Source organism: Lepidochelys kempii, chromosome 1 (genome assembly GCF_965140285.1).
Source record: "Lepidochelys kempii isolate rLepKem1 chromosome 1, rLepKem1.hap1, whole genome shotgun sequence".
Taxonomy (NCBI): domain Eukaryota; kingdom Metazoa; phylum Chordata; order Testudines; family Cheloniidae; genus Lepidochelys; species Lepidochelys kempii.
In genome coordinates this window covers 97,454,266-97,479,397 of record NC_136380.1, presented here as the reverse complement: position 1 = coordinate 97,479,397, position 25,132 = coordinate 97,454,266, and the positions used below count along the sequence as shown (strand labels likewise).

The 25,132-nt window shown below is 44.0% G+C and overlaps 1 protein-coding gene across 3 annotated transcripts in view; it reads right to left on the bottom strand.

The window, feature by feature from the left end:
• CLDN10 (claudin 10) overlaps nt 1-25,132 on the bottom strand; it is a 110,397-nt gene that overhangs the window by 7,724 nt on the left and 77,541 nt on the right. For 2 of the 3 annotated variants that reach the window (XM_073347911.2, XM_073347929.2), the window contains 2 exons: nt 8,193-8,354; nt 6,928-7,009 (listed from right to left, as the gene is read on the bottom strand). In XM_073347911.2, coding sequence (XP_073204012.1) covers nt 6,928-7,009; nt 8,193-8,354 — 244 coding nt within the window. Of the gene's footprint in view, nt 1-6,927; nt 7,010-8,192; nt 8,355-22,598; nt 22,974-25,132 lie in introns of those variants that run through there. The other variant, XM_073347921.2, reaches the window with a different exon arrangement.

Here is a 25,132-nt window from a genome sequence, read left to right as displayed (position 1 = left end):
GAACTAATAGATAGTTTCTTTTCTGTCCAAAGGGTGGCACAATAGTGCAATGTGGCTTTATACAAATGATTTTAGTCTCCTCACTAATGTTCTCTGATATTTCCATTTAATCCCTCATCTCTAGTTACAAAATGCATTTTCCCAAAACTCTTTCGCTACTTCTCTACAAAAGTAGAGTTCTTTTGACTTACACCAGTATTTGGTATTAAGTCATTCCTACCTAATTTTCAATGCCATTTACCTTCCTCCTATTTGAAATTAGTTGGAAAAGAAAAATCTATCCTCTCAACCTCTATACAGTACAATGAATTTTATCTAATCCAATTTTTTCAGTGCTTAAGTAACCAACCTCAAAGCTTGCCATCCAAACTCCATTATGTACCATATTAAAACCCATTACGGACCTTGTTGCCTCTTGAACATTTTTGAAAGCACTTTCTTTACAAACAGCTCTCAATATTTTGGGTTTTTCTTCCTTTTGTTTTGTTGTTAAGAATATTTAAATGAAGAAGGATCTTTATTCTTTAGAAGTTAAACTAGCTGGCTTCGTAAGGGCCCAATCCAACTTCCACTGAAATCAATGGCAGTCTTTCAAGTGACTTCAATGAGAGCTCGATCAGGCCCTAATGCCATATAACCTTGATACAGTTTGCTGAGAAATTGGTGAAGAACAATTCAGAGAAGAGCAATAAAGTGTTTAAGGGGCTGGAAGAATTGACTTTTTGCAGAAAAATTAAAAGAATGACTAAAAAACTACAGGAAATAGTGTCATGAACTGAAAACCATCCACAACTGTTCAAAACGAGAGATTTAATGTAATCAAGAAGGTAGGACTAGGTAATATAGGATTAAATTGCAATTAAAAACTCCTCAGTCAATAAGAACAGCTAAAGATATAGAACTTAAACTACAGCAAGGAATATTTGGTGTAAACATTAGAAAAATCAGCTCTGGAAACATCGTTATTACAGATATAGAGGGAGATCCATCTATTGGAGATGGCTTAGAAAAAGTTCAATCAACCTTGCCCGTGCGCAGGTTGCTGTCCCATTCTGCTCCAAACAGTCTACACGTGCCCTAGAAGGTCAGACTTTTAGCCTCTTCTAGAGTTTGACTTCACTGGTAATGCAAATAATCACATGATCAGAACATAACTCAGCATGAGGTTTCTCCCTAAGCAAGGCTGTTCCTGGGGCTTCCTGCAGGACCTTGGTGTCTCTGCAGGTAATTCTCTCTGACTAGAGATTTGTGCCCACCTCTCTATGCTGCTGGAAGTAACAAGCTGTATCTACCACAGTAAGTCAGCAGAAGGTACCCAGCAGCTTTACGCAGGTTTCTGTTTCCTACTATCAAGATGGGACAACACAGTCCCTGCATCTCTGTATGCAATTGTTATGAACCCTGCTACCCTATTACACTGCTGAAGTGCAGAAGAATAGAGTGAGGCTCTTCCAGTTCAAATGATGTTGCTTATTCCTCACCCGGTGACGTAATTTTTAGTTAATAGTATCACAGTCCTCCCCCCAGCACCAACTGTGTTGTCACAAGCAGAACTGTACAATTTCAGGGGAGGAATATGTAGCAGGAGTTGAGTGAATTCCTAAGCAACAGAGTTCTTCTTTGAGTGCTTGCCCATGTCAATTCCAATCTGGTGTGCGCGCACCCCATGCACAGCAGCCGGAAAAGTTCTCCCCTAGCAGTATCTGTCGGGTTGGCCTGGGCACTCCTTGGGGTCACACCTTCATGGTGCTCAATAAAAAGCCCTGCCGACCCACCACCCCCTTAGGTCTGTCTTACTGCCAGTGACGGTTAGCTGGAATGTTTGTTCTCTTGCTTCGGCAAGCTTCCCCACTTTAGCAGTGAACTTTTTCCTGTTCTGCATATAGTTAGCAGTTAGTATTAGTTTGTTGTCTATAGATTTAGTTCGGGGTACCTCCCCTTCCCCTTTCTCTCCCGGCACCAGGGCATGCCTTGGTCCCCCCAGGTTTTAAAGCCTGTGAGAACTGTGGCAAGTCTATGCCCAAGAGCGACCCACACACTTCGTGTTTGAAGTGGCTGGGAGAGAGTCATCTCAAGAACCATTAGGCTGCAACCTCTGCTGTGGTTTTACACGCCCCATAACAGGCAAGATGGCTCCCGGTGGAGGAACAGGAACTCCAGAAAGAGACCTCATCCTTCTTCAGGTCAGGGTTCTGGCCAGTTGAAGCCATCTTCAGGCCAAAACCAGGCCTTTTGAAGGCACGTTCAAGGATGGCGCAACAGTACGAACACTGGATCCTCCCCATGTTACCTTCTTGTGTCGAATATCCCCTTTCTACCCTGCATGGGCCCATATTACATTAGACCATTTGGTGCTTGGCACAGTAGAAAGGGGATACTCCCTCCAATTCTTGTCCCTCCCACCCCCCTTCCCTGTCTCTCTTCAGGGACCCTTCTCACGAGCAACTCCGCATACAGAAGGTGCACTCACTCCTACCGCTGGGGGCAGTGGAAGAGGTTCCTCAGGAGCTAAGGGCCCAGTATTTCCTAATACTGAAAGCTTAGGGCAGGCTCAGGCCCATCCTAGACCTGAGAGATCTCAACAAGTTCATGAAGAAACTGAAGTTTCACGTGATCTCCTTAGCCTCCATCAGCCCTTCCATGGAGGGGACTGGTATGCCGCCCTCGACCTAAAAGACACTTATTTTCAACCGCAATCACTGTCCCACAGGAGGTACCTCAGGTTTGTGGTAAACCACATTCATTACCAGTTCACAGTCATCCTGTTCAGCCTCTCAGTGGTGTCTCAAGTGTTTACCAAATGCATGGCGGTCATGGCCACTTTCCTGCGTAGGCGACAGGTTCAGGAGTTTCCATACCTCGATGACTGGCTGATCAAGGGCTGCTCCAGAGAGCAAGTGGAGGTGTAAGTACAGTTCTGCTAGCCTTTACTCATACAATAAGGATAACAAATTTCATTACCCACCCACCCCCACAATACTTAAGTGATCTGAAACCCAACACCAGCCAAAAGTGATCATTTTGGCAAAGCAGCTCTGTTATGCTGAGCACCCAGGCAGAGTAGGTGTGTCTATCTAAACATGGTCTGCTCCTGAAATCTTTTCCCCCAGTTCATCAGTAGACGTCAAAGAAAGCAAACTCAAGCCCGGCTTACATCAGCAAGGCATCTGACACAACCAGGACATGGGCAGTCAGACTTAATGGTCAGAGCAGGCAGCAGGAGGCAGGCAGGGTCAGTTTACCAGGAGCTTGGGGTCAGGCACTAGGTTACAGAAAGCAATCAAAGAGCAAAGTCAAGGACAAGCCAGCGCCTAGGGTCTAATCACAAACAGGGTCTGGAGCAAAGACAGATAGGCAATCTGTGCTATTGCTCAGACAGCTCCCCTTCATGACTTCCTGGTTTAAGTATTGACACAGGCTAATCAGTGGGCTCTGTGAACCCACCACTCAGCTCGTGCTGGGAAGTACATCCTGCTGAGCCCAGCCTCATAGGGTCCTCCTGTGGAAGCCAAGCCTAAGCCTCCACTAGTGCTGCAGAGGTGTTAGTAGCCCAGAGTCTTTATGGTCCTAGGTTCCACCCCTGGAGGTTCTTACAGCCTTAAAGTATGGTCCAACATCACTAAACCTCTCTAGCCCGGTAATCAATTCACAGCTTAAAGAGAAATGGGAAAAGCTTGTATGCCAAGTAAATTCAGATAAATATATTTTAAATGGTTTAGGGTGTGCATCATGCTAAGAAGGTGAATAAAAAACAAAACCACTTTAAAGGCAGAAAAATAGTAGGACAGCAATAAATACACCAAAATAAAAACTTGATAGGTTGAATGCTGTCCATTAGGAGACAGATAAGCATGATACGACAGACATTGATGGGATAGACTTTAGGCACTGGAATGAAGAGTAGGAAGTCACACAGGCATCCTGTAACAGCAGAATAATAATTACTGAGGCCCAGGTATGCAAGTATATACAGAGGAAAGAATGTTTAAGGAAAGAATACCAAAACCTGTTGCAAAGGGAGAGAGGGCAGTCAACTGACATACTAGTCATACTCTAAAACAAGTTCATCCCTTGAACTACCCCTACTGGCTTTATCCTGGTATCCCTCAGCCTTCCCCTTTGCATGTGATGATTTGTGTGCTGACTCTTCACTTAACACCACCTTTTCATCTTTCGGGCAATTGCTGCCAGTGGTCATGGAGCAAAATGTGCTTCAAGCTTTTTCAGAGTTTTAGCCTCAGCTGTCTTTGATCACATGGGCTAGTGGAGACCAACAACGAACAGTCTACAGAAGGCGCAGTAGAATTTTTGGAAAGGTTGGTGGTAGGTCTTTCAAGAAGAACTAGAGATGTCTGTTAGTTATCTTGACAGGCGTGTCCAGCTAACATAAATGACTCCTACCAAACTTTCCATGAATTAGGATATCAATCCTTAGAGGCAATTGCCAACAGGATTTTCCTGGGTGGTCACAAGAGGAAACAGGAATTCATATCTGCTGGTTATGAACAGGAGGCCATTAATAAGAGAGAGGAACTCATTCAATGGCTGATCAAGTCAGGTGTGCTCAATGAAGAGAGTCCATCACACAGATGGTCTTTACTCATTCTAGTCAGAGAGCCTGGCAGTCTATCTGGAGATTCCAGCCTTGTCAAAAATGAGTTTCTAGTCACTGAAAATGCTGTTGCATCCTAGCTAGTGGCTGTACATAGAAGTTGGATAAGTCATTCAATCGTATAGTCAAAACTGAGATCACAGAGAGGTGGTAGGCTTCTAGTGCATATTCAAACCTGAAAGCTCCCTTTTCAGATACAGAGCTGTACCTGACCACGAAGCTTATGAGAACATAAGCTTATGAGAATGGCTCGGCAGCAGTTCAGCAGAAAAGGACCTAGGGGTTACAGTGGACAAGAAGCTGGATATGAGTCAACAGTGTGCCCTTGGTGCTAAGAAGGCCAATGGCATTTTGGGATGTATATGTAGGGGCATTGCCAGCAGATCGAGGGACGTGATCTTTCCCCTCTATTCGACACTGGTGAGGCCTCATATGGAGTACTGTGTCCAGTTTTGGGCCCCACACTACAAGAAGGATGTGGAAAAATTGGAAAGAGTCCAGCGGAGGGCAACAAAAATGATTAGGGGACTGGAACACATGCCTTATGAGGAGAGGCTGAGGGAACTGGGATTGTTTAGTCTGCGGAAGAGAAGAATGAGGGGGGATTTGATAGCTGCTTTCAACTACCTGAAAGGGGGTTCCAAAGAGGATGGATCTAGACTGTTCTCAGTGGTAGCTGATGACAGAACAAGGAGTAATGGTCTCAAGATGCAGTGGGGGAGGTTTAGGTTGGATATTAGGAAAAACTTTTTCACTAGGAGGGTGGTGAAACACTGGAATGCTCTTTTAAGACTTCTGAAAGCATGCCTCGTCCCTGAGATTTTGGAAGGCACTTCAGATTCTTAAACGTTGGATTGACCTTAAACCTTCTTTGTGTTTTGTCAGATCTGCAGTGAAAGTGTTCTTAAAACGAACAACATGTGCTGGGTCATCATCCGAGACTGCTATAACATGAAATATATGGCAGAATGCGTGTAAAACAGAGCAGGAGACGTACAGTTCTCCCCAAGGAGTTCAGTCACAAATTTAATTAACACATTATTTTTGAACGAGCATCACCAGCATGGAAGCATATCCTCTGGAATGTTGGCCAAAGCATGATAGGGCATACAATTGTTTAGCATATCTAGCATGTAAATACCTTACAATGCCAGCTACAAAAGTGCCATGCAAATGTCTGTTCTCACTTTCTAGTGACATTATAAATAAGAAGAGGGCAGCATTATCTCCTGTAAATGTAAACAAACTTGTTTGTCTTAGCAATTGGCTGAATAAGTAATAGGACTGACTGGACTTGTAGTCTCTGAAGTTTTACATTGTTTTGTTCTTGAATGCAATTATGTAACAAAAAAAATCTACATTTGTAAGTTGCACTTTCATGACAAAGAGATTGCACTTGTATGAGGTGAGTTGAAAAATACTATTTCTTTTATCATTTCAACAGTGCAAATATTTGTAATCAAAAATACAATAAACTTTGATTTCAATTACAACACAGAATAAAATATATATGAAAATGTAGAAGAACATCCAAAGTATTTAATACATTTCAATTGGAATTCTATTTTTAACAGTGCGATTAAAACTGCAATTAATTGCAATTAATTTTTTTAATCTCAATAAATTTTTTGAGTTAATCGCATGAGTTAATTGTGATTAATCAACAGCCCTATTAAATATATAAGTTAGTGATTATAGGATCATGGCCTAAATAAGGATTTATAAGCCAAATTTTAGGCACTCAGGATTGAAAAAATTTGCCCTGGAGAATACTTTTAGAAAATATTTGCAAGATGATTTAGAATTTATGGTAAGGTTTTATCCCTTTGTGAAAATCATACTTTCTATGAAATGTTCATGAAAGAGCATTTCTGTTCCATCTGTTGATGAATATTGAATTATCTGCTCAATGGGCATCTCTGTCTTCTGATAAATCTTCTAAAATTTTTCTTCTGAATTAGTGACAAATATAAACATATGAATCAGTTCAGCTAAATTGAATCAGTCCTCTGCACCTGCTGTAGAACATAGTTATGCCTTTAGGCAGAGAAATATGGTTGCTTTACTAGTGATATGGGAAGGCTTGACATAAGTAATTGTTTTTGTTAGTTCATTAAATTCACCAATAAGTTGCTATGTACAATTTCATATTTTTGATTTGAGTAATAAGAGGAAAGAAAGTTACAGACTCAACATTTCTCTTGTGTCTGGGACTGGGAACATCTGCTTTCTTTACAAACATACTTTGGTATGTGTTTTAAACAATCTAAGGCCTAATTTGTTTGAAAAATTCACAGGCATAAAAAAGTACTTACTTTTGTGCAATAAAAGTAGGATCAAAGAATTCAGATGTAATTCTGTTCGCATACAGGGAGCAACCAGTCATAGAGCACAACCCTAAAATGCACCAGATGAATAAATAATTCAGTGGCATCAGTATAATAATTATGGGCCTGACTGTAGTGCCCAGGGGTGGTGAGTTATATGGGCCCGTGGTGCCCGTGCTCAAGTAATATTCAGGGCCCAGGGACCCAGTTCCACCAATGGTCGGGGCTGGGTTTCTCCCCCGGCCCCACCGCCCGCCCCTGTGTGCCTCCCCCCTGCGCCCTGGGCAGCTGCCTCCTGCAGCTGGTGCTGTGCTGCACTCTGCCAGCTCCTGGGATCAACTGCCGCCGCAGGGTCCAAGTGCCCCCTAACCACTAGTGCCAGGGCAGGCTGACCCAGGCTGACCCTGCCCCTGCCCTTCCGCCTTGGATGGACGGACCCTTCCCTTTTCCGGCGGGACCCTTCACCAGCACAGGTCCGTGTCCCCCCACACACAGTCACTGCTCCTGCCCCACACTGGGCAAGGGCAGCCCCATCCCCCACCCACAGTGAGGCTACAGTGAGGGGCAGCAGCAGGGAAGGAGGTGCACACATGATGGCAGCCCCCCCCCCCGGCACCCACCACAGGGAAGGTGAGGGGGCTTCCTGGACCTGAGAGGGCCCTAGGGACACATGCAGTGACAATGGTGTGAGGTGAGTGTGTTGCCATGGGGGGAGAGAGCTGTGGGGGAGTCCTCCTCTCTGGCCCCTTCCCTGGGGTAGCCTGCCTGCACCCCAAACTCCTCATCCCTGGCCCCACCCCACCCCAGAGTCCGTGCCCCCCACAGCCCAACCATCTGCCCCAGCCCTGAGCCACCTCCTGCACCATGAACCCCTCATCCCCAACCCCACCCCAGAGCCCGCACCCCCAGCCAGAGCCCTCACCCCTCCACAACCCAACCCTCTGCCTCAGCCCTGAGCCCCCTCCTGCACCATGATCCCCTCATCCCCGGCCTCAGCCCTCACCCCCACACCCCAACCCTCTGCCCGAGCCCCTCCCTCACCCCAAATGCCTCACCCCCAGCCCCACCCCAGAGCCCTCACATTTTTACATTATTTTAAAAAATATATATCAGCTTACAAGGCAGGTGTGTGGGGGCAGGACTTGGACCCGTTCTGGGCACCACCAAAAATTATACAAACCTGCCGCCCCTGCTGTAGGATGAGGTCTTATGTGACTTCAAATATATATTTAAAGGTAGAATTGCATATTTACCAGAAAGTATGAAAATCATCCCAGCTAAACAAGCGACTTTAGCTTTAGTCTGATCTGAGCCTCCAACTTTCGTACACTTCATCCCAACCATTGCGAATATGGAGCCAAAGAATCCAAGACTGACAGCAGCAATCATGAGTCCTCTGCAGGCTTGGATATAACCTGTAATCATAATGTGTAATCCTGATATTAGAATAGCATTAACTAATGATTTTCATTGTAGTCCCTTTGGTTGACTCTGCCCATGGTTGCGCAGGAATAACTGCAAGCAGAATTAGGGCCTGGCTTTTCTTGTGATTTAATCTCATTTTTGAGCACAGCCATACAGGGTACTGTATACCACCTACAAGATGATCAGTCGCTTCATCTTCATTAAAGTTTCATCCAAATCCCATTGAAATCAATCGAAATACTCCCATTGAATGCAATGGGCTTTGGATCAAGCACTAAGGCCCAGATCCACAAATATATTTAGGTTCCTAACTTCCACTGATTTCAGCGGAAATTAGGAGTCTACCTACCTGTGAGAAGCAGGGCTGAAGGCCCTGATTTAGCAAAATATTGAAGTATGTGCCTATCTTTAAGCACATGAGTATTGATTTCAGTTGAACTACTAGTATGCTTTAAGTTAGGCATATGCTTAAGTACCTTGCTGAATGAGGGCCTTTCTTCAGTGGCAGTTGAGGACGCCCAGTACCTCACAGAGGTAAGGCCCTTGAACTGGATAGACTGAATACTATTTTCTACCTTCTGAAAATTAATTATAGTTGAAATATTGTGATAAACAGTACTGTAATTATGGGGGGGGGGGGACAATGCAATATTGTACAGTTAAGTAATCACCATAAGAGATTATTCCTCATAACATATTATGGCGTTCATTTAAAATGAATATACACTTGCATTAGTATTGTTTATTCATTTCATCTTGATAGCAGGGGGCGGTGTGTGTGTGTGAAACATTTCTGGTTCTATTACTATTCAAACATGCTATACTTTACCCATTCCCTCACAGCCTTAATAGATTTCTTAATGATAGATACCAAATAAACAGGAAACCTGTGTAAAAGTACATAATTAATGGAACGTGCATTCATCAAAATATTTTAAAAGACTACTGGTTAGAGCTCCATGTAAAAAGTAACATACAAGAAGCCATTTGCAGTGTACACCAAGTTTTATTGATCCTACAGAACTCAGGAACTATCCTATGTATTCTTGAACACCAGCTAATGGCAATTATCTATTAACTATTTATGTACCTTGCACATGAAAAAACTATATTAAAAGAACATTAGTAAGATTGCAAAGTCACACACTCAAAAGTTAGGAAATGGCAGAAGTTAAGTTGCCTGGGAAAACTTAATTGGACCTTTCTGTGTGTATGCATTAGGACACAGTCTATAATGATGCGATCACATATTTTTTTCACAAGACCCTGCCTCATTTGGTGCACAAGAGAGAGACAGTGCTCATTTAATGAACAACTATTAAATACTTTATTTTCTCCTCATTGTTCAGTGTGTGGCCCCTGGCCTTATTTACTGCACACTTTTCAAATCCTTCTCTGAAGACAGAATTATTAATTTCCTTCATACTGTTTTCTTTGGTGGTCATCACTACAGTTATCTGAGCACTTCACAAACATTAATGGATTTACTTGCACAACACCGCTGTGAGATGAGGGGATATTATTAATCCATTTTACAGCTGGGGAACTGAGGCACAGTGAGATTAATATCCAAAATATCCACTAATTTTTGGTGCCCAATTTGAGACACTTAAGCCCTGATTTTTCAGAGTATGTAGCATTTATATAGCACTCAGTATGTTCAACACATATCTCCCATTGACTTCAGTGGCATCTGTGAGTCCTTAGCCCTCCTGCTAATCAGACCCTAGAGACTCGTATTGGGCACCAAGAAAACGAGGCACCCACAATTAGTGACAACCTGTGAAAAGTCTGGGTTAAATGACTTCCTTAGCATTCCATAGGAATAGCATCCAATGCTCTAGAGTAGCAGGCAGCTGCCTTGATAGGGTTGCCAAGCCTCCAGAATTGTCCTAAAGTCTCCAGAAATTAAAGATTAATCTTTAATTAAAGATTATGCCATCTGAGAAAACTTCTAGGAATATGTCCAACCAAAATTGGCAACCCTACTTGACTATGAAGTGAGCTGTAGCTCACGAAAGCTTATGCTCAAATAAATTTGTTAGTCTCTAAGGTGCCTCAAGTACTCCTTTTCTACTTGACTATGACATCATCCTTTCTCTTTCTGCAGTCCACTGACTAACTCACTACAGACTTTCCAACTTCTGAAACAAATGAGGTGGGGTCCTCAAGACACCTTTCAATATACTACTATGATTCAGCCCCAGAATAGGGTAGAAAAAAGATGTGATCATGTCAATAATGATCATGTAATCATGTATCGTAATGCATATGCACAAAGGGGCCAAGTTAAGGTTGCATAGACAACTTTACTTCTGATATTTCCTATCTTTTGAGTGCTTGACTTTGCAATCTTAATAATGTAGTTTTAAGGCATTTTTTAAAAAAAAGTAAACTGAAAAAACAAATTCCGTCATGTGGTATCATATTGACACCTACATGGATCATTAGCAGGGTTGGAATCTTTAGATCCACTGCACAGATCTCTGCCTCTTGAGCTAAAGGAGTGAACAGTAGCAGTAGGGAGTTATCATTCTCGAATTGGCCCAGCAGTAGAAAGGGCTGGGATATCTTGCCAGTAGGTTTCACATCTATTTGTTGTTCCTGCCCCCACTCTGCCCCTACCCTGCCTCTTCCTGTCCCCTCCCCTTCCTGCCCCTACTCCTCCCCCCGCCCCCCCCCAGTGTCTCCTGCATGCTGCTGAACAGCTGATCACAGCAGGCGGGAGGCATTGGGAGGGAGGGGGAAGAGTTGACTGGCAGAGCCCACTGGCAGGTGGGAGGGCTGGGAGGAGGAGGAGGAACTGATCCGTGGAGCTGACGATGGGTGCTGAGCACCCACTATTGGAGAACACACGGAGTCGGCACCTATGCCTTCTGAATTCAAATCAGGTGGCTTCCTCCTCCAGTGTGGCTGAGCACCAGCAGGGTGGTCACTGAGAGCACAGGAGAGACAATTTCCCTGTTCTCAGTTCTAGTGTCTGGCCCCACCCCGGCCCCAAGCAGCCAAAAGCAGGGGAAGTCTGGCTTTGCCCTTGTAGCCTTAGGATGGAGGGAACCTGCTCTGTAGGACTGATGCATGCAGTCATGTCAGCACTAGCTTAGGAGCTGTGAGATGCTGGAGCATGATCAGCGAGGGAAGAGTCTTCAGTGATTTTACTTTTACTTTTACTTAACTATAAGAAGTCTCGACTGAGCATGTGCGAACTGTGATTTTTTCAATCACAGTGTGGGCTGGTTTTTACAGGGATAACAAAATGCACATCCCTGAAACAAAGGGCACTCCCCTGCCACCTTTCAAGTCCATGCTCCAACGCATGGGAGTGCTAAAACTTCTTAAAGAAAAAATTCCCAGAATTTTTTTAATGTTGCAAAACAATGTATTTTTCCCTAGCCTCAGTCTAAGAAATATTTGAATTGTTCTGGCTGAAATTCTCCACCTTTTAGCCCCCTCTGCCTCCCCCAAAAAGTAGCTTGAGGTAGACACAGTTAAAGTTTGGCAAAATTATACTTGAAAACAGGATTTTATAATGGGAACTGCCAGGCAAATAAATGGTGCTATATCAGCCCTGCCTATAATATAGTTATCTTTTATTTATATAGCATTCCTGTGACAAATGTCTGCTGAAGGAAAACAGTATTAATCTGAATAAATTTGAACTATTTACAAACATCCGATATATGATAAGTCATGTATACACATGTATAAATGTGGCAAAGTAAATGTAGAAAAAAAAGTCAGTGCATAAAAAAAACATATCCCAGACATTTTAGCTTGCTACCAGAGTTGTTACACCAACATTGCTGTGAAATAGCTGTGAGCTGGAAAAGTATTCTGGATACTCACGTATCGTTTTTCTAGTTTGCTTCTGGAATTCCTATGTGCAGAACACGTTGCATTTTAAGATGGAGCAGAGGTTTTTTTTAAAGTAAGGTCTATTTTCTCCCCTTTCCCCTATCTGCAGAAAAGTGGCAGATACTAAAAAGTGGCCAGAAGACCTAAGAGATAGTCTCCTCTGGGGATAGAGTTAATGGCCATCCAGGGAGGACAAGGGATGTTCCCTGAAACCTTTAGAGCCTGAGGAAAGTGGAAAAACTGGTTCCAGCTCTGCAGATCCTGTAGGATGTTCTGAGAGAGCCACTCTGTAGAGCCCTGCAAATCTGTGGCTATCCATGGATCATTTTTGCGGATCGGATGTGGATACAAATTTTGTATCTGTGCAGGGCTCTACCCCTCTCTTATCTCCCCAGCCCCACCCTCCTGGCAACACAGCTCACCCAGGAGCCAGAGTGCCTCGCATCTCTCCCGTCAGCTCCACATACACACATTTGGCTCAAAGTAACTATAGGAGGTATTTAGTATTGATGGGGTTCATCAGCAAAATGTAGGTAGAGCTAAGAATGCAATCAAATTCCCACACACAGTTCTATTGAGCCTTAGAGGAGAAATTCTTTCAGTATGCTCAGTGCTAAACCACTCTTGAATAGAGCATAGGAGCACCTCCAAATGTTTAGGGTTGTTCCCAAAACCCAGAAAGAAGTTAGTGACTAAAAGTTATGGGAACGAACCAAACTATTTGGGTATGCCTAACAGTGAATAATTTGAATTACTTTCTAGACTGCGCGGGCACATATTGTAAAAGGCTTGCCCACTTGTGGGAAGGTTTATGTAGGAAAAGTCACATATACTTGACTTGGACAGAGTGAAATTTTATTAGTAGTAGAATGCCAGGAGAAACGGAGAATGAGAGTCTAAAATTGTTTCAATTCCTATTCCACTGATAATGAACCTCCTGTTTTTATGCCAAATCCTGCACTCTTATTCACTCTTTACTCAAGCAAAGCTGACAATGATGTCAGTAGCAGTGAAGTTTTAACAGGAACTTCAAAATCTGGATCTTTAAAAAATACATAATTATGTACATATGTAGCTAATAAGCTGCTTCATTTTTAACTGTAGCAATATAAATATTCATAATCTCTCATCACCTTATTTTCCTTGTTTTGGAAATGTTTTTGTGGTAACACCATTTAGTAAAGCAGTAGATGAAAACTGGCCAAGGAAGCCATTATTTTTGACAGGTACAATTTACTGCCACTGTTAGTTGCTAATTAACATATTAAGGTGCTGAAGCATGAATTTATTTACCCAGAGGTACTCTAAAGCTTAATTTGTGGCTAAATCTCCAAGGAGAAATATTAAACATTTACCAAAAATAACTAGCATATGCAAAAAACAACATGGCTGAGATTCATTCCTTAGTAAATGTCAAAGCACACTTTGGAAATAATAGAGGGTAGTGAGACTGCAAGAAATAATTAACTCACTCAAACAAGGAAGCAGTTTCAATTAGCAGAAATACCATGACTTGGAATATCACTGGAATCTGTTGCCCAAAAATTCTCAGTTTTGTAGGCCGACTAGAGTCTGAGTTCAGTTCAGCTCAACCAAAGAAATCATCCAATTAGGGTGGTTTTTAATGCAGAATTTAGAAAATAAAATTTTGACAATGTAAACGAAATAAGGGAGCCGGGGAGAAGATTCCATGAGTTCCACTTGGGACCTCATTATACAGCTCTAATTTACCTGGGAGTTACCTAGTTACTATGGTGCTGGATGATATAGAAAACTGCAGATGTATAGCTAGCTGCAGAAGATGTGTTAGAGATTGACTTGGAAATGAGAACCAGGGTAATGATCTTTTTATCAGGTCCAACTTCTGCTTGCTTGGACCAGGGTTAAACGTATTGCGTATGAATGTGTTTGGTTACAGCAGTGACACATCTTTGCTTTGTTGATTTTTTCTTAGACACAAACTAGCTGATAAGACCATGACATTGCTCAATAAAAAGTAGAAAGGCCAAACAAGTCAAAGGGGAGATTGCCAAGATGTACTTCTTCAGTATCTTCTAGTGAAGACCAGAAATCCACTGTTTCCACACACATATTGTCACCATGAATTATTTGGAACTGGGGTATAATTATATACATCTGTTGGGCATCCAAATAAACAACAGCCAAAACAGACTGAAAGTGACACATTTTAAACAGAGTAGAAACAAAATAGTTATTAGGAGTATCTGACAAGTTTTCACCACATTGTGCATGGTCAGCAACATTCCAATAGAAAACTATTTCAGGGTTTTTTTTTTTAACAAATATGTTTTGTCTCACATTCCAAAGAATCTTGTTAGGTAATGGTCTTTAGTGTCTCATTGCCGTCATGTGTGACAAAAAGTTATGTGGAGCTCACACATCTATTAAGTATAATACACGGAAAAATGTACAGTGCTCTGGGGATGCGTGCTTTCAATAAATAAAATAAATACTTGCTATGCTATCATTAAGACTGCATCATGGGAAATGGTGAGATTGCTTTATGGATATTGCACAGATTCCCTTTTCAAACACACACCTATAGCATTTGTGGTTCTAAGCTCTAATGCCCCTTTTATTTCATAAGTACATATTTGTTCAGCTACGTTATTTTAACTTGTCATTTGATCCACTGGTGTGGAATGCTGTAAATGATATGCTGATGTTGTTTAGTTGTTTTATTATTGTTTATGTCTGTGACCAGCAACACACAAAATTAAAAGGGTGGTAAATTAAAGGCCTGTTTGTGCCCTCCTTACTCAGGCAATCCTCCACCCCACACCACACGATGATTTTGCCCGTGTAAGAAGTGTCAGATTGGGCCCTTAAACACGATGGACTATATTGTGCCCATTATACATAGGGCCTAGCAAGAGGCATTACGGAGCTGCATTGTCCCAAAGGAAAGCAAAGGTGTTCTTCCCAGACTCCCCCAACGCTAATCCCTTCTTTACACACATGCACACACACACTGTTAGTGCATGGGGAGCATGGCCACTGCTACCCACCTTCATGGAGAGTGCAGCACATTCTCTCTGCATGGGGCTGGGTAGCTCCGCTTGCTAGAGCCTGGCAATGGTGATGGAGCAACTGATCCACCTCCTTTCTTCCTCACTCCTTCATGCTTCCCTACCCAGGGGAATAGGGAGGATGCAGTTCCTACATTGCCTTGATCATAGGAACTGGAATTCAGTTTAGTCCTAGGAAGGCCGTGCAGGGGGAAATGGGGGGAAGCTCTCTAAGCGTATGCCTACACTGCAATGGAAGTCCAGGGTTTGTACTCAGGCTCAAGCCTAACTCCCCTCCCATCTACACACAAATTGCACTAACTCACAGCTCAAACCCTGGGTCCCAGGGCTCCATGGGAGTGGAGGGCCCAAGCCTGAGTCAAGACAGGACCCAGGGCTGAAGACCTATTGCTTTGCAGTATAGACACAACCTCATGCTCTGGGAGTCCATCAATCCCACAGACACTCCTGTTCTTTCGATAATTTTAGTTATCAGAACAGTCTTAAAATTAAATAACATTTAGGAAGTCCTTAGCCTAAGCTGTTGACTCTGTGGGTTTGTCTATGCTGCAATGTAAGCCGAAGGTTAGTAGAACTTGAATTAGAAGATCCTGGGTTTGTTAACTTAGGGCTTGAAAGTCTACAGGTTGGTTTGCACACTGCACCATGAACATAAGGTCTCAGTGGCCACATTTTGGGAACTAGGAAGTCTGGAATATGTGTGGTTGGACTCCGGCATGCATAATGCAGTGTAGACTCTGGGACCCAGGGTTCAACAATTCCTAACTTGAGTTACAAATAAGTGTAGATACTCAAGGCCTAGCTTCACAAACAGTACTAACTCGAGTTCTACTAACCCTGGGCTAACAGTGCAGGGTAGACATATCCTAAGAGCTAGGCAGAATTTGACTTTATGTTGAGGCAGAAACCTTCCTGGCCCATGGGATATGCAAAGTGCAGTACAGCCTGTGTACTTCTGCTTTGCTGGGAGGGGGAACGCATACCCCTGCCACTGTGGAACACAGATCCTTGGCAGATTCTCCAGCCCCCCACAGAAGGGGAATGTGGGCATAGGTTTGGCTGCTGCATTCATTGCTACTCAGATCCACCTGCTGAATCTTAGACTGATGTAGTTGCTCCTCAGCGATGCCACATCCTGCCCTGGCTTTGAGGGATGATGTCACTCCTAACACTCCCTGTCATTCACTCACGTTGTGTCCTGGAACCAGGATTTGACCCTACATTGTTTATTATTAGAGCTATTAACTGCATTCCTGCTCCTCTCTAAGTTATTAATTTTGTCACGGTGACCAGATCAGGCCTTGTAAGTTTTTCATTTCAAACTAGTTTGTGCCCAAGTGAGCTGTAGCTACATAATAAAAACTAAACATTCAGCTGCTGATCAGTTAACTTGAACTGCACTTGCTAGGGAGAGTGAAGCAAACTACCTGATAGTCCATGTTTTCTTGATCTTGTATTTTAAATTTTTCTTTCTATCCTATCTTTTCTTCTCTTTGGTATTCTGATTGACCAAATATTCCTGATCCCACAAGATTTATTGTTGATTTTACATACCTTAATAAAAAGTGAGCCTGGAACTAAATACCCAGTTAGAAAGGAGGATTTAGTAATCTTTAGGGCTGTTGATTAATTGCAGTTAACTCACGCAATTAACTGAAAAAAGTTAATCGCAATCAAAAAAATGAATCACAATTAATCAAAGTTTTAATTGCACTATTAAACAATAGAATACCAATTGGAATTTATTAAATATTTTTGGATATTTTTCTACTTTTTAAAATATATTGATTTCAATTACAACACAGAAAACAAAGTGTACAGTGCTCACTTTATTATTATTATTTTTATTACAAATATTTGCACTGTAAAAATGATAAAAGAAATAGTATTTTTCAATTCACTGCATACAAGTACTGTAGTGCAATCTCTCTGTCATGAAAGTGCAATTTACAAATGTAGATTTTTTTGTTACATAACTTCACTCAAAAACAAAACAATGGAAAACTGTAGAGCCTACAGATCTGCTCAGTCCTATTACTTGTTCAGCCAATCACTAAAAAAAACACGTTTGTCTGCATTTACAGGAGATAATGCTGCCCACTTATTTTTTACAATGTCACCTGAAAGTGAGAACAGACATTCGCATGGCACTTTTGTAGCCAGCATTGCAAGGTATTTACGCACCAGATGTGCTGAACATTCACATATCCCCATATGCTTTGTCCACCATTCCAGAGGACATGTTTCCATGCTGATGATGCTCGTTAAAAAACCATGTGTTAATTAAATTTGTGACTGAACTCCTTGGGGGGAGAATTGTATGTCTCCTGTTCTGTTTTACCCGCATTTTGCCAGATATTTCATGTTATAGTCCTCTTGGATGATGACCCAGCACATGTTGTTCATTTGAAGAACATTGTCACTGGAGATTTAACAAAATGCAAAGCAGATACCATTGTGAGATTATTAAAGATAACTACAGCGCTTGGCCCAAGGTTTAAGAATTTGAAGTGCCTTTCAAAATCTGAGAGGGACGAGGTGTGGAGCATGCTTTCAGAAGTCTTAAAAGAGCAACACTTTTACGCGGAAACTACAGAATCCGAACCACCAAAAAAGAAAATAAGCCTTCCACTGGTGGCATCTGACTCAGATGATGAAAATGAATATGCATCGGTCCACACTTCTGTGGATCATTATCGAGCAGAATCCATCATCAGCAAGGATGCATGTCCTCTGGAATGGTGGTTGAAGCATGAAGGGACATATGAATCTTTAGTGCATCTGGCATGTAAATATCTTGCAACATTGGCTACAACAGTGCCATGAGAATGCCTGTTCTCACTTTCAGGTGACATTGTAAACAAGAAGCAGGCACCATTATCTCCTGCAAATGTAAACAAACTTGTTCGTCTGAGTGATTGGCTGAACAAGAAGTAGGACTGAGTGGACTTGTAGGCTCTAAAGTTTTACATTGTTTTAATTTTGAATGCAGGTTTTTTTACGTACTTCTATATTTGTAAATTCAACTTTCATGATAAAGAAATTCCACTACAGTACTTGCATTACGTGAATTGAAAACAAAAATTTCTTTTGTTTTTTACAATGGTGGCAAATTGCCGGCACTACTATGATGGATCTCGTGCTTTCTCTTCTTGAGGGGGGTGGGGGTGGTTCAGGGCACCATTTCTTGCCCCTGAACTAGGGTATTAATTGTCCCACTAATGTCCTAGAAGAGGGGAGTGGAGAGGGAGGGACCCGGGCCCGCCCTCTACTCTGGGTCCCAGCCCAGGGGCCCTAGGGATAGCGGTAAACCACTAGAACTAGCAGTTCCTTCCTCGGGCTACTTCCCTCTCCTGCTCTTCAGCTTGTGGAGCTTCCTGCCCTTCCTCCCTGCCAGGAGTCCCTTTACCTAGGGTCTTGGTCTTCTTAGCCCACCACAGCACTTCTCCAAACTCTCCTCTGCTTCCCTCCAAACTGCTCTCTGCTCCAACACCAATCCACTCTGCTTCAACTCCTCCAAACTGCTCTTTACTCCAATGCCAATCCACTCTGCTTCAACTCCTCCAAACTGCTCTCTACTCCCACATCAATCCACTCTGCTTCAACTCCTCCAAACTGCTCTCTGCGCCAACACCAATCTACTCTGCTTCAACTCCTCCTGTCTGATTGAAGCAGGGGGGTTTTATCAGGAGACTGGCTTCAGGTGCTCTAACTGGCTTCAGGTGCTTTAATTAATTTATAGCAAACTTTCTTCCCCCTATAGGGAATCAGTCTCCCTTCTAACACTCTCCTGCTCTGCTCGGTGACCCCGGCCGGTTCCCTCCATCTGACCCTTTGATTGAGGGGAAGAGTAATAGACCCCAGCCCCAGCCGTTGCCGCTGTGGATACCATCATCACTGTCACCTAGGAGGGGTCCTATCAAACGTGATGTATGTCCCCCCCACTCCCAAACTGCCCACCCCGCAGCCGTGCCCATCTTGTCGGGCACTCTCAGGAGAGGAATAATCGGTTACACTGGGCGTGGCACTAGGTAACTCGAGGGGGTGGAAGACCATGAGTGTCGAGGAAGCCCCCCCGCTCTAGGCCACCAGGTAACTCAGGAGGGTGGAAGACCATGAGTGTCGAGGAAGCCCCCCCCCCCCCACTCTGGGCCCAGGCTAGCCTGAACACTTCTCCCTCCTGAAGGCTGCTGTGTTATACCTTGTGTTTGCTTTTGTTTTGTTGCATAGTTTTGCTTTATTCTCTTTGGTGATTCTTTGTAAGTGTTACAGAAATAAAATTCTTTCCTGCTTAAAAAAAAACAAAAACAAAAAAACCACTCTCCTGCTCTGCTTGGTGACCCCGTCCGGTTCCCTCCGTCTGACCCTTTGATTGAGGGGAAGAGCGATAGACCCCAGCCCCAGCCGTTGCCGCTGTGGATACCATCATCACTGTCACCTAGGAGGGGTCCTATCAAACGTGGTGTACGTCCCGCCACCTCCAAACTGCCCACCCCGCAGCCATGCCCATCTTGTCGGGCACTCTCAGGAGAGGAATAATCGGTTACACTGGGCGTGGCACTAGGTAACTCGAGGGGGTGGAAGACCATGAGTGTCGAGGAAGCCCCACCGCTCTGGGCCCAGGCTAGCCTGAACACTTCTCCCTCCTGAAGGCTGCTGTGTTATACCTTGTGTTTGCTTTTGTTTTGTTGCATAGTTTTGCTTTATCCTTTCTGGTGATTCTTTGTAAGTGTTACACAAATAAAATTCTTTTCTGCTTCAAAAAAACAAAACAAAAAACACTCTCCTGCTGCTCTCTGGCCATGCAATATCACATAATGCAAATATTTGTAATAAAAAATAAATCTAAAGTGAGCACTGTGTACTGTGTATTCTGTGTTGTAATTGAAATCAATATTTTTGAAAATGTAGAAAACATCCCCAAATATTTAAATGAATGGTATTCTATTATTGTTAAACAGTGCTATTAATTTTTTAATTGTGCGATTAATCACGATTAACTTTTTTAATGTCTTGACAGCCCTAGTAATTTTTAAAGATGACCGAATGGCTGCAGCCTTTGAATATGATCCTCCAACTGACTCCAAGGAGGAGGATCGCAGCACCAGTGCCAAACCCGACTGAAGTCAGTGAGCCATATCATAACAACTGATGTAATTTATCATGGCATCATTTAAATCAATGGAGCCAAGACAAATTACAGTATCTGAGGATCTGGCCCACTGACTCTACGCAGTGCCGTGGTCTGCTCGCATGGAACAAGTGGCAGGATTCGAGTGTGAACTCCTCTATTTATCCATAAATGAGGAACAGCATAAGCAAGAGTAGTTCAAGGTAACTTACATTAACCTGGCACTGTATCGCTGATCAGCTCTAGAGGGACCTTCTATAGGAGACATAAGTTAAAGGTTTTATATCTCATTATTAATCCCCTATAGCCATTCAGCTCCCAACCATTTTTAAAAGGCAGTTTCCACATCAGAAATATTATTGCCCTCTCTCACAGCCACATGTCAAAAGGGGGAGTGCTAATATACCAAATACTGTAGATCCTAATTTGTTTTACAGAAATGATCATGCCTGTTTTCACACTTTCTGTTTTTTGAATATCAGCAGGTTATCTCAGAGATTATCTGTAGTGTTGGTGGGATACGTTGTCTGACCATTGCACTGTGATAATAATCATGTCATTAGAACTTCAGAAATTGCCTAAATTTCCTGCATCATTTTCAACCCTTCAAATGAAAAGTTGAGCAACAGTTAAATATAATCCAGGCAATAGATTAAGCACTGAAACAAGTAACGTAGCAACCAACATATTGTCTATATAGTTTACTCAAAATGGTGTAAAGGTTTTTTAAGAAAAATCATTCCTGCCTAAAGAGTGTATATGATTCCTCTTAAATTACACAAAAGTAGAGATTTGCAGCAATAAAGTAATATTTAGCTTTAAACACTGTGTTCAAATTGAAAGTTTTGATTCTGTATTGCTGATCCCTTCAAAACTAAGCAATGCATATTTGTGCCTATCTACCTGTTGCAAACTTTTAAACTAATATATATCAGTGAAGTAATTACATCTGAGTTTAAAACCACTTAATAAAAAGGAAAAGAACATTAATTACAGAAGAATCACATTCTTTCCCTCCAATCACTGCAAAAACATAACGGAAAATATAGCAATAGTTTAAAAACAAATAAGAGAATAAAAATAATAGCTCCCGTTCTTTTCTTATCAACTCCAGATGCACTGTTGAGCTTCCAAGTGGAAAATAAATAATTCTTGATAACAGGAGAAAGCTGGATGTAGAATTCTATTAATGTAAACTGTATCTAGTGAAATACCTTTCTGTTAATTAAAAAAGCTGCTGGAGGAAAGTTACAAGTTCATCAAGTAATATTTAAAATTTGCATTTAAGGTCTTTGATTTCCAGCAAAATAATAATAGAAGGGAAACAATTCATACTGGGGGCTATTTAAAAATTTTTTCCAATGTGTGTATAAAACTTGCTTCCCTACTGTCCTGGGAAACAAGCACATTCTTTATGGTTGATAAACAGGTATTTTTACATGCAATGTTTGAAACCATATTTTATTCAACTGTAAATTGGCAAGGATTGTTTCTCTCTATATAGATATTATGTTGATGCATTGAATTAAAATACAGATTATGCTGATATACCAAGAAAAAGAATGCTTCCTATGGCAGGTAAGTAAGACTTGCTGAAGGGCTAAAAACAGAGTCGAAGTGCACCAAATAGAAATTAAACTGCTGAGAATATTCTGAGAAATCCCTCCATTAACCATGGCTGCTACTGTCATCCCCCCAAACTCTCCCATTCAGAAGCTGAAGAGGCCAAAATATGGTTTCTGAAAGGGTTTCTTCGGGCCTTTTTCATTGTTATAAAGAGCACTCTCCCGACCCCAGCAAACAAACGCTCGTAATCTCGCCCACCAAATCATTAACCTCTTGCCTCCCGAACTGTAGCAGATCACTAGAAAGGCTGGCTGGAGAGGGTCACCTCACTGCCAGCTCTTCTCATCTGCAACCCCTCTAGGACGCCTCGCCAGCTGTGTTGCAGCAGGCCCGTTGCTCTGGGGACGTGTGTGTGTGTTTAGTTCACACAATGAGCCTAGCCCCTACTCGCTGGAGGCCAGTAGCTCGGGGGAAGGGCGGGGGGGCTGCTTACTAGCCTGGGGATGGGGTGGGGGCTCTGGACGCCTACCCCAGCCCCGCGGCTGGCCGGCGGGCGGACAGACAGACAGACAGACAGACAGACACGGAGAAGCAAAGAGGTATAAGAAGCCCCAGCAGGGGCTGGTGCAGACCGTCCAGTGCCAGCATGGAGGGGAAGTCCTTGCAGTTGGACACGCCGGTGGAGTCGGTCACGCAGGTCTTCCAGAGGTTGGCCCAGAAGGTGGCGGTGGTGATGACGGTGCCGTCGATGGAGGAGACCTTCCAGTAGTCCGTGGGCAGCGTGGAGGAGACCAGCACCCAGCCCGAGATGGCCAGCAGGAAGGCGATGATCTCCGCAGCCAGGCTGGCCATGGGGGATGCTGGGCGAGCGGAGCCCGGGGCGCCGGCGGCAGGCGGAGGCGGCGGGGAGCGCTCCCGAAGCAGCAGGCGCCGGCTGGAGGAGCTGCACAGAGCACCTGGCCCGGCAGCCGCCCCGCTCGCCAGCCGCATCAGCAGAGGGAGCTGCAGCCCCAGAGACCCCACCCCTGCAGCCCGCGGAGCATCCTCCCCCCGCCTGCGAAACCCTAGCCGGGGCGAGATGAGCGACCTCCTCCCGCCGCGCCGGGCAGCCGGCGCCCCTTCCCGCCCCCAGCCCCAGCCCCAGCCCCAGCCCCAGCCCCAGCCCAGGGGCGCAGCTACTCTTCTCCCGCTCTCGTAGCCGCTCGCACCGACCTTATTCCCGGACCTCCCTTCCCCCTCAGCAGCCGCGGCTGTGCTGGGCGTGTTGCTTTTAAACCACAAAGGGACCAGGCTGCGAGCCCGACCGCGCCGGATCCCCGCCAGCGTTTGTCCCCCCCCCCCCCCCCCAGTGCGAATAGAGGACACGGGGAGACGCTCCGATTGCACCCGTGCACACTGGACCGTGACCCCGCCCGGCATGACAGCCCCGCGAAACCCCAGGTCTGGCCGCTGCAGCTGATGCGGGCTGTTGGATCCCACCGATCCCACGGCCTCGATGGAGAACAGAACATGTTTAGCCTGTGTTTAAATCTGGGCCCGGCTGCACTCCAGTGCAACCGTGCTGCAAAAACTTGGATGTGGCATCTGGATCCTGCCAGATCGTGGCCACAAACCCAGTAATGGTTGTTTCTACTATTCCACCAAACAATGTGCACCCAGCATATTCTGGAGTCAACGCCCTACTTTGCCATCTGTGTCCTATAGGATCTGGATATCTGTTGGCCACTTACCCTCCTTTCTTACCATCTAAAATGTAGTACATAGACAGTTTCTGCTAGTCCACCAGAATAATCCAGATTCCAAAGCACCAGAATATTGTTGTATCAGGAGGCATCATGGTCTGCCTCAGCTTCTGGGGCTCCTTATACCTTATGCTCTTTGCCTGCCTGCCTGCCCACATAGGTTAGCCAGAGCTATGGTCTTCCTTTGATTAGTAAGGGGAAACACTAATGTAGTATTGAGCTGCTAGCCTATAGATAGCGAGAAGGCGCTAGGATTGGTGACAGTGCAATGTATATACACTCATCTCTCCTATGGAGAGCAATTTGTTTATGGGATGTGTTTATATCTTATTTCGCAGTAGCTATTCCCCTCAATTTTGGCTAGTCGACAAGGCTTTAGAGGAGGGGTTGTAGATCCATTGAAACATTCCTGTCTATCCAGCATTTCTAATCAAGCCTTTGTAATGCTCTGTAGTTTGGATAGGCAAAGTTTAATCGTTGGATGGAAATGATTATAAGAGGGTGTTTTGTTGATTTGTTTGGAGGGGTTTTTTTGGGTGGGGGGAGGTGGAAGGGGGTTGTTCTTTATAATAATGAAAAAGACCAGGAGAAACACTTTCGGAAATTGCATTTGTTATACTCTTGTGCATGTGAGAGTTTTGGGGGCTCTCACTAGCAGACATAGGGGGGCTGTCACTAACAGGGGGAGGGATAGCTCAGTGGTTTGAGCATTGGCCTGCTAAACCCAGGGTTGTGGGTTCAATCATTGAGGGAGCCATTTAGGGACCTGGAGCAAAAATTGGGGATTGGTCCTGCTTTGAGCAGGGAGTTGGGGTAGCTGACCTCCTGAGGTCCCTTCCAACCCTGAGATTCTATGATAGTAGGTGGGGGGATTTCTTAATATTTTCTAGCTTTGTTTGTCGCAGTAGTGCTAGTTGGGGGGTTGGGCATGGTGCAAGTGCCACCCCCAAGCTTTTTGCATTGGCTGTGGAGCCACTGTTAAGCAGAGGTCCTGTACTAAGTCTGTGCAGCTGCTGCCGGAGCAGTCTGAAGTGACACTCCAAATGCGTGGTCAGAATGCCACAGAAATCTGACCCAGCTGCCCCTTCGTACTGATGGAAGGGCAGCTGGATCAAACAGTGTTGGGACACTCTGTTCCTGTACTGTACAGTCGAGCACAGGGGAATCCACAGAGAATTTGGCTCCTGGTAGCACTGGCTCATGCATTGTATGTGGTTAATAGAGATGGGAGACTCCCTGGCCAAAGGATACCTGGGGTCCCTGAAGGAGTGGGGAAGTCAAGTGGGTGCCCAGGATCCCTGCCAAGGAAGGAGGGGGAACCAGAATTTGCCCTTCCCACAAGAAATATCTGAATTGGAGCCAAAGGTTTTTTGCCCTTTGACAAGCCTTATTTATCAGCTCTGGGAAACAAGAGCATTCCTATC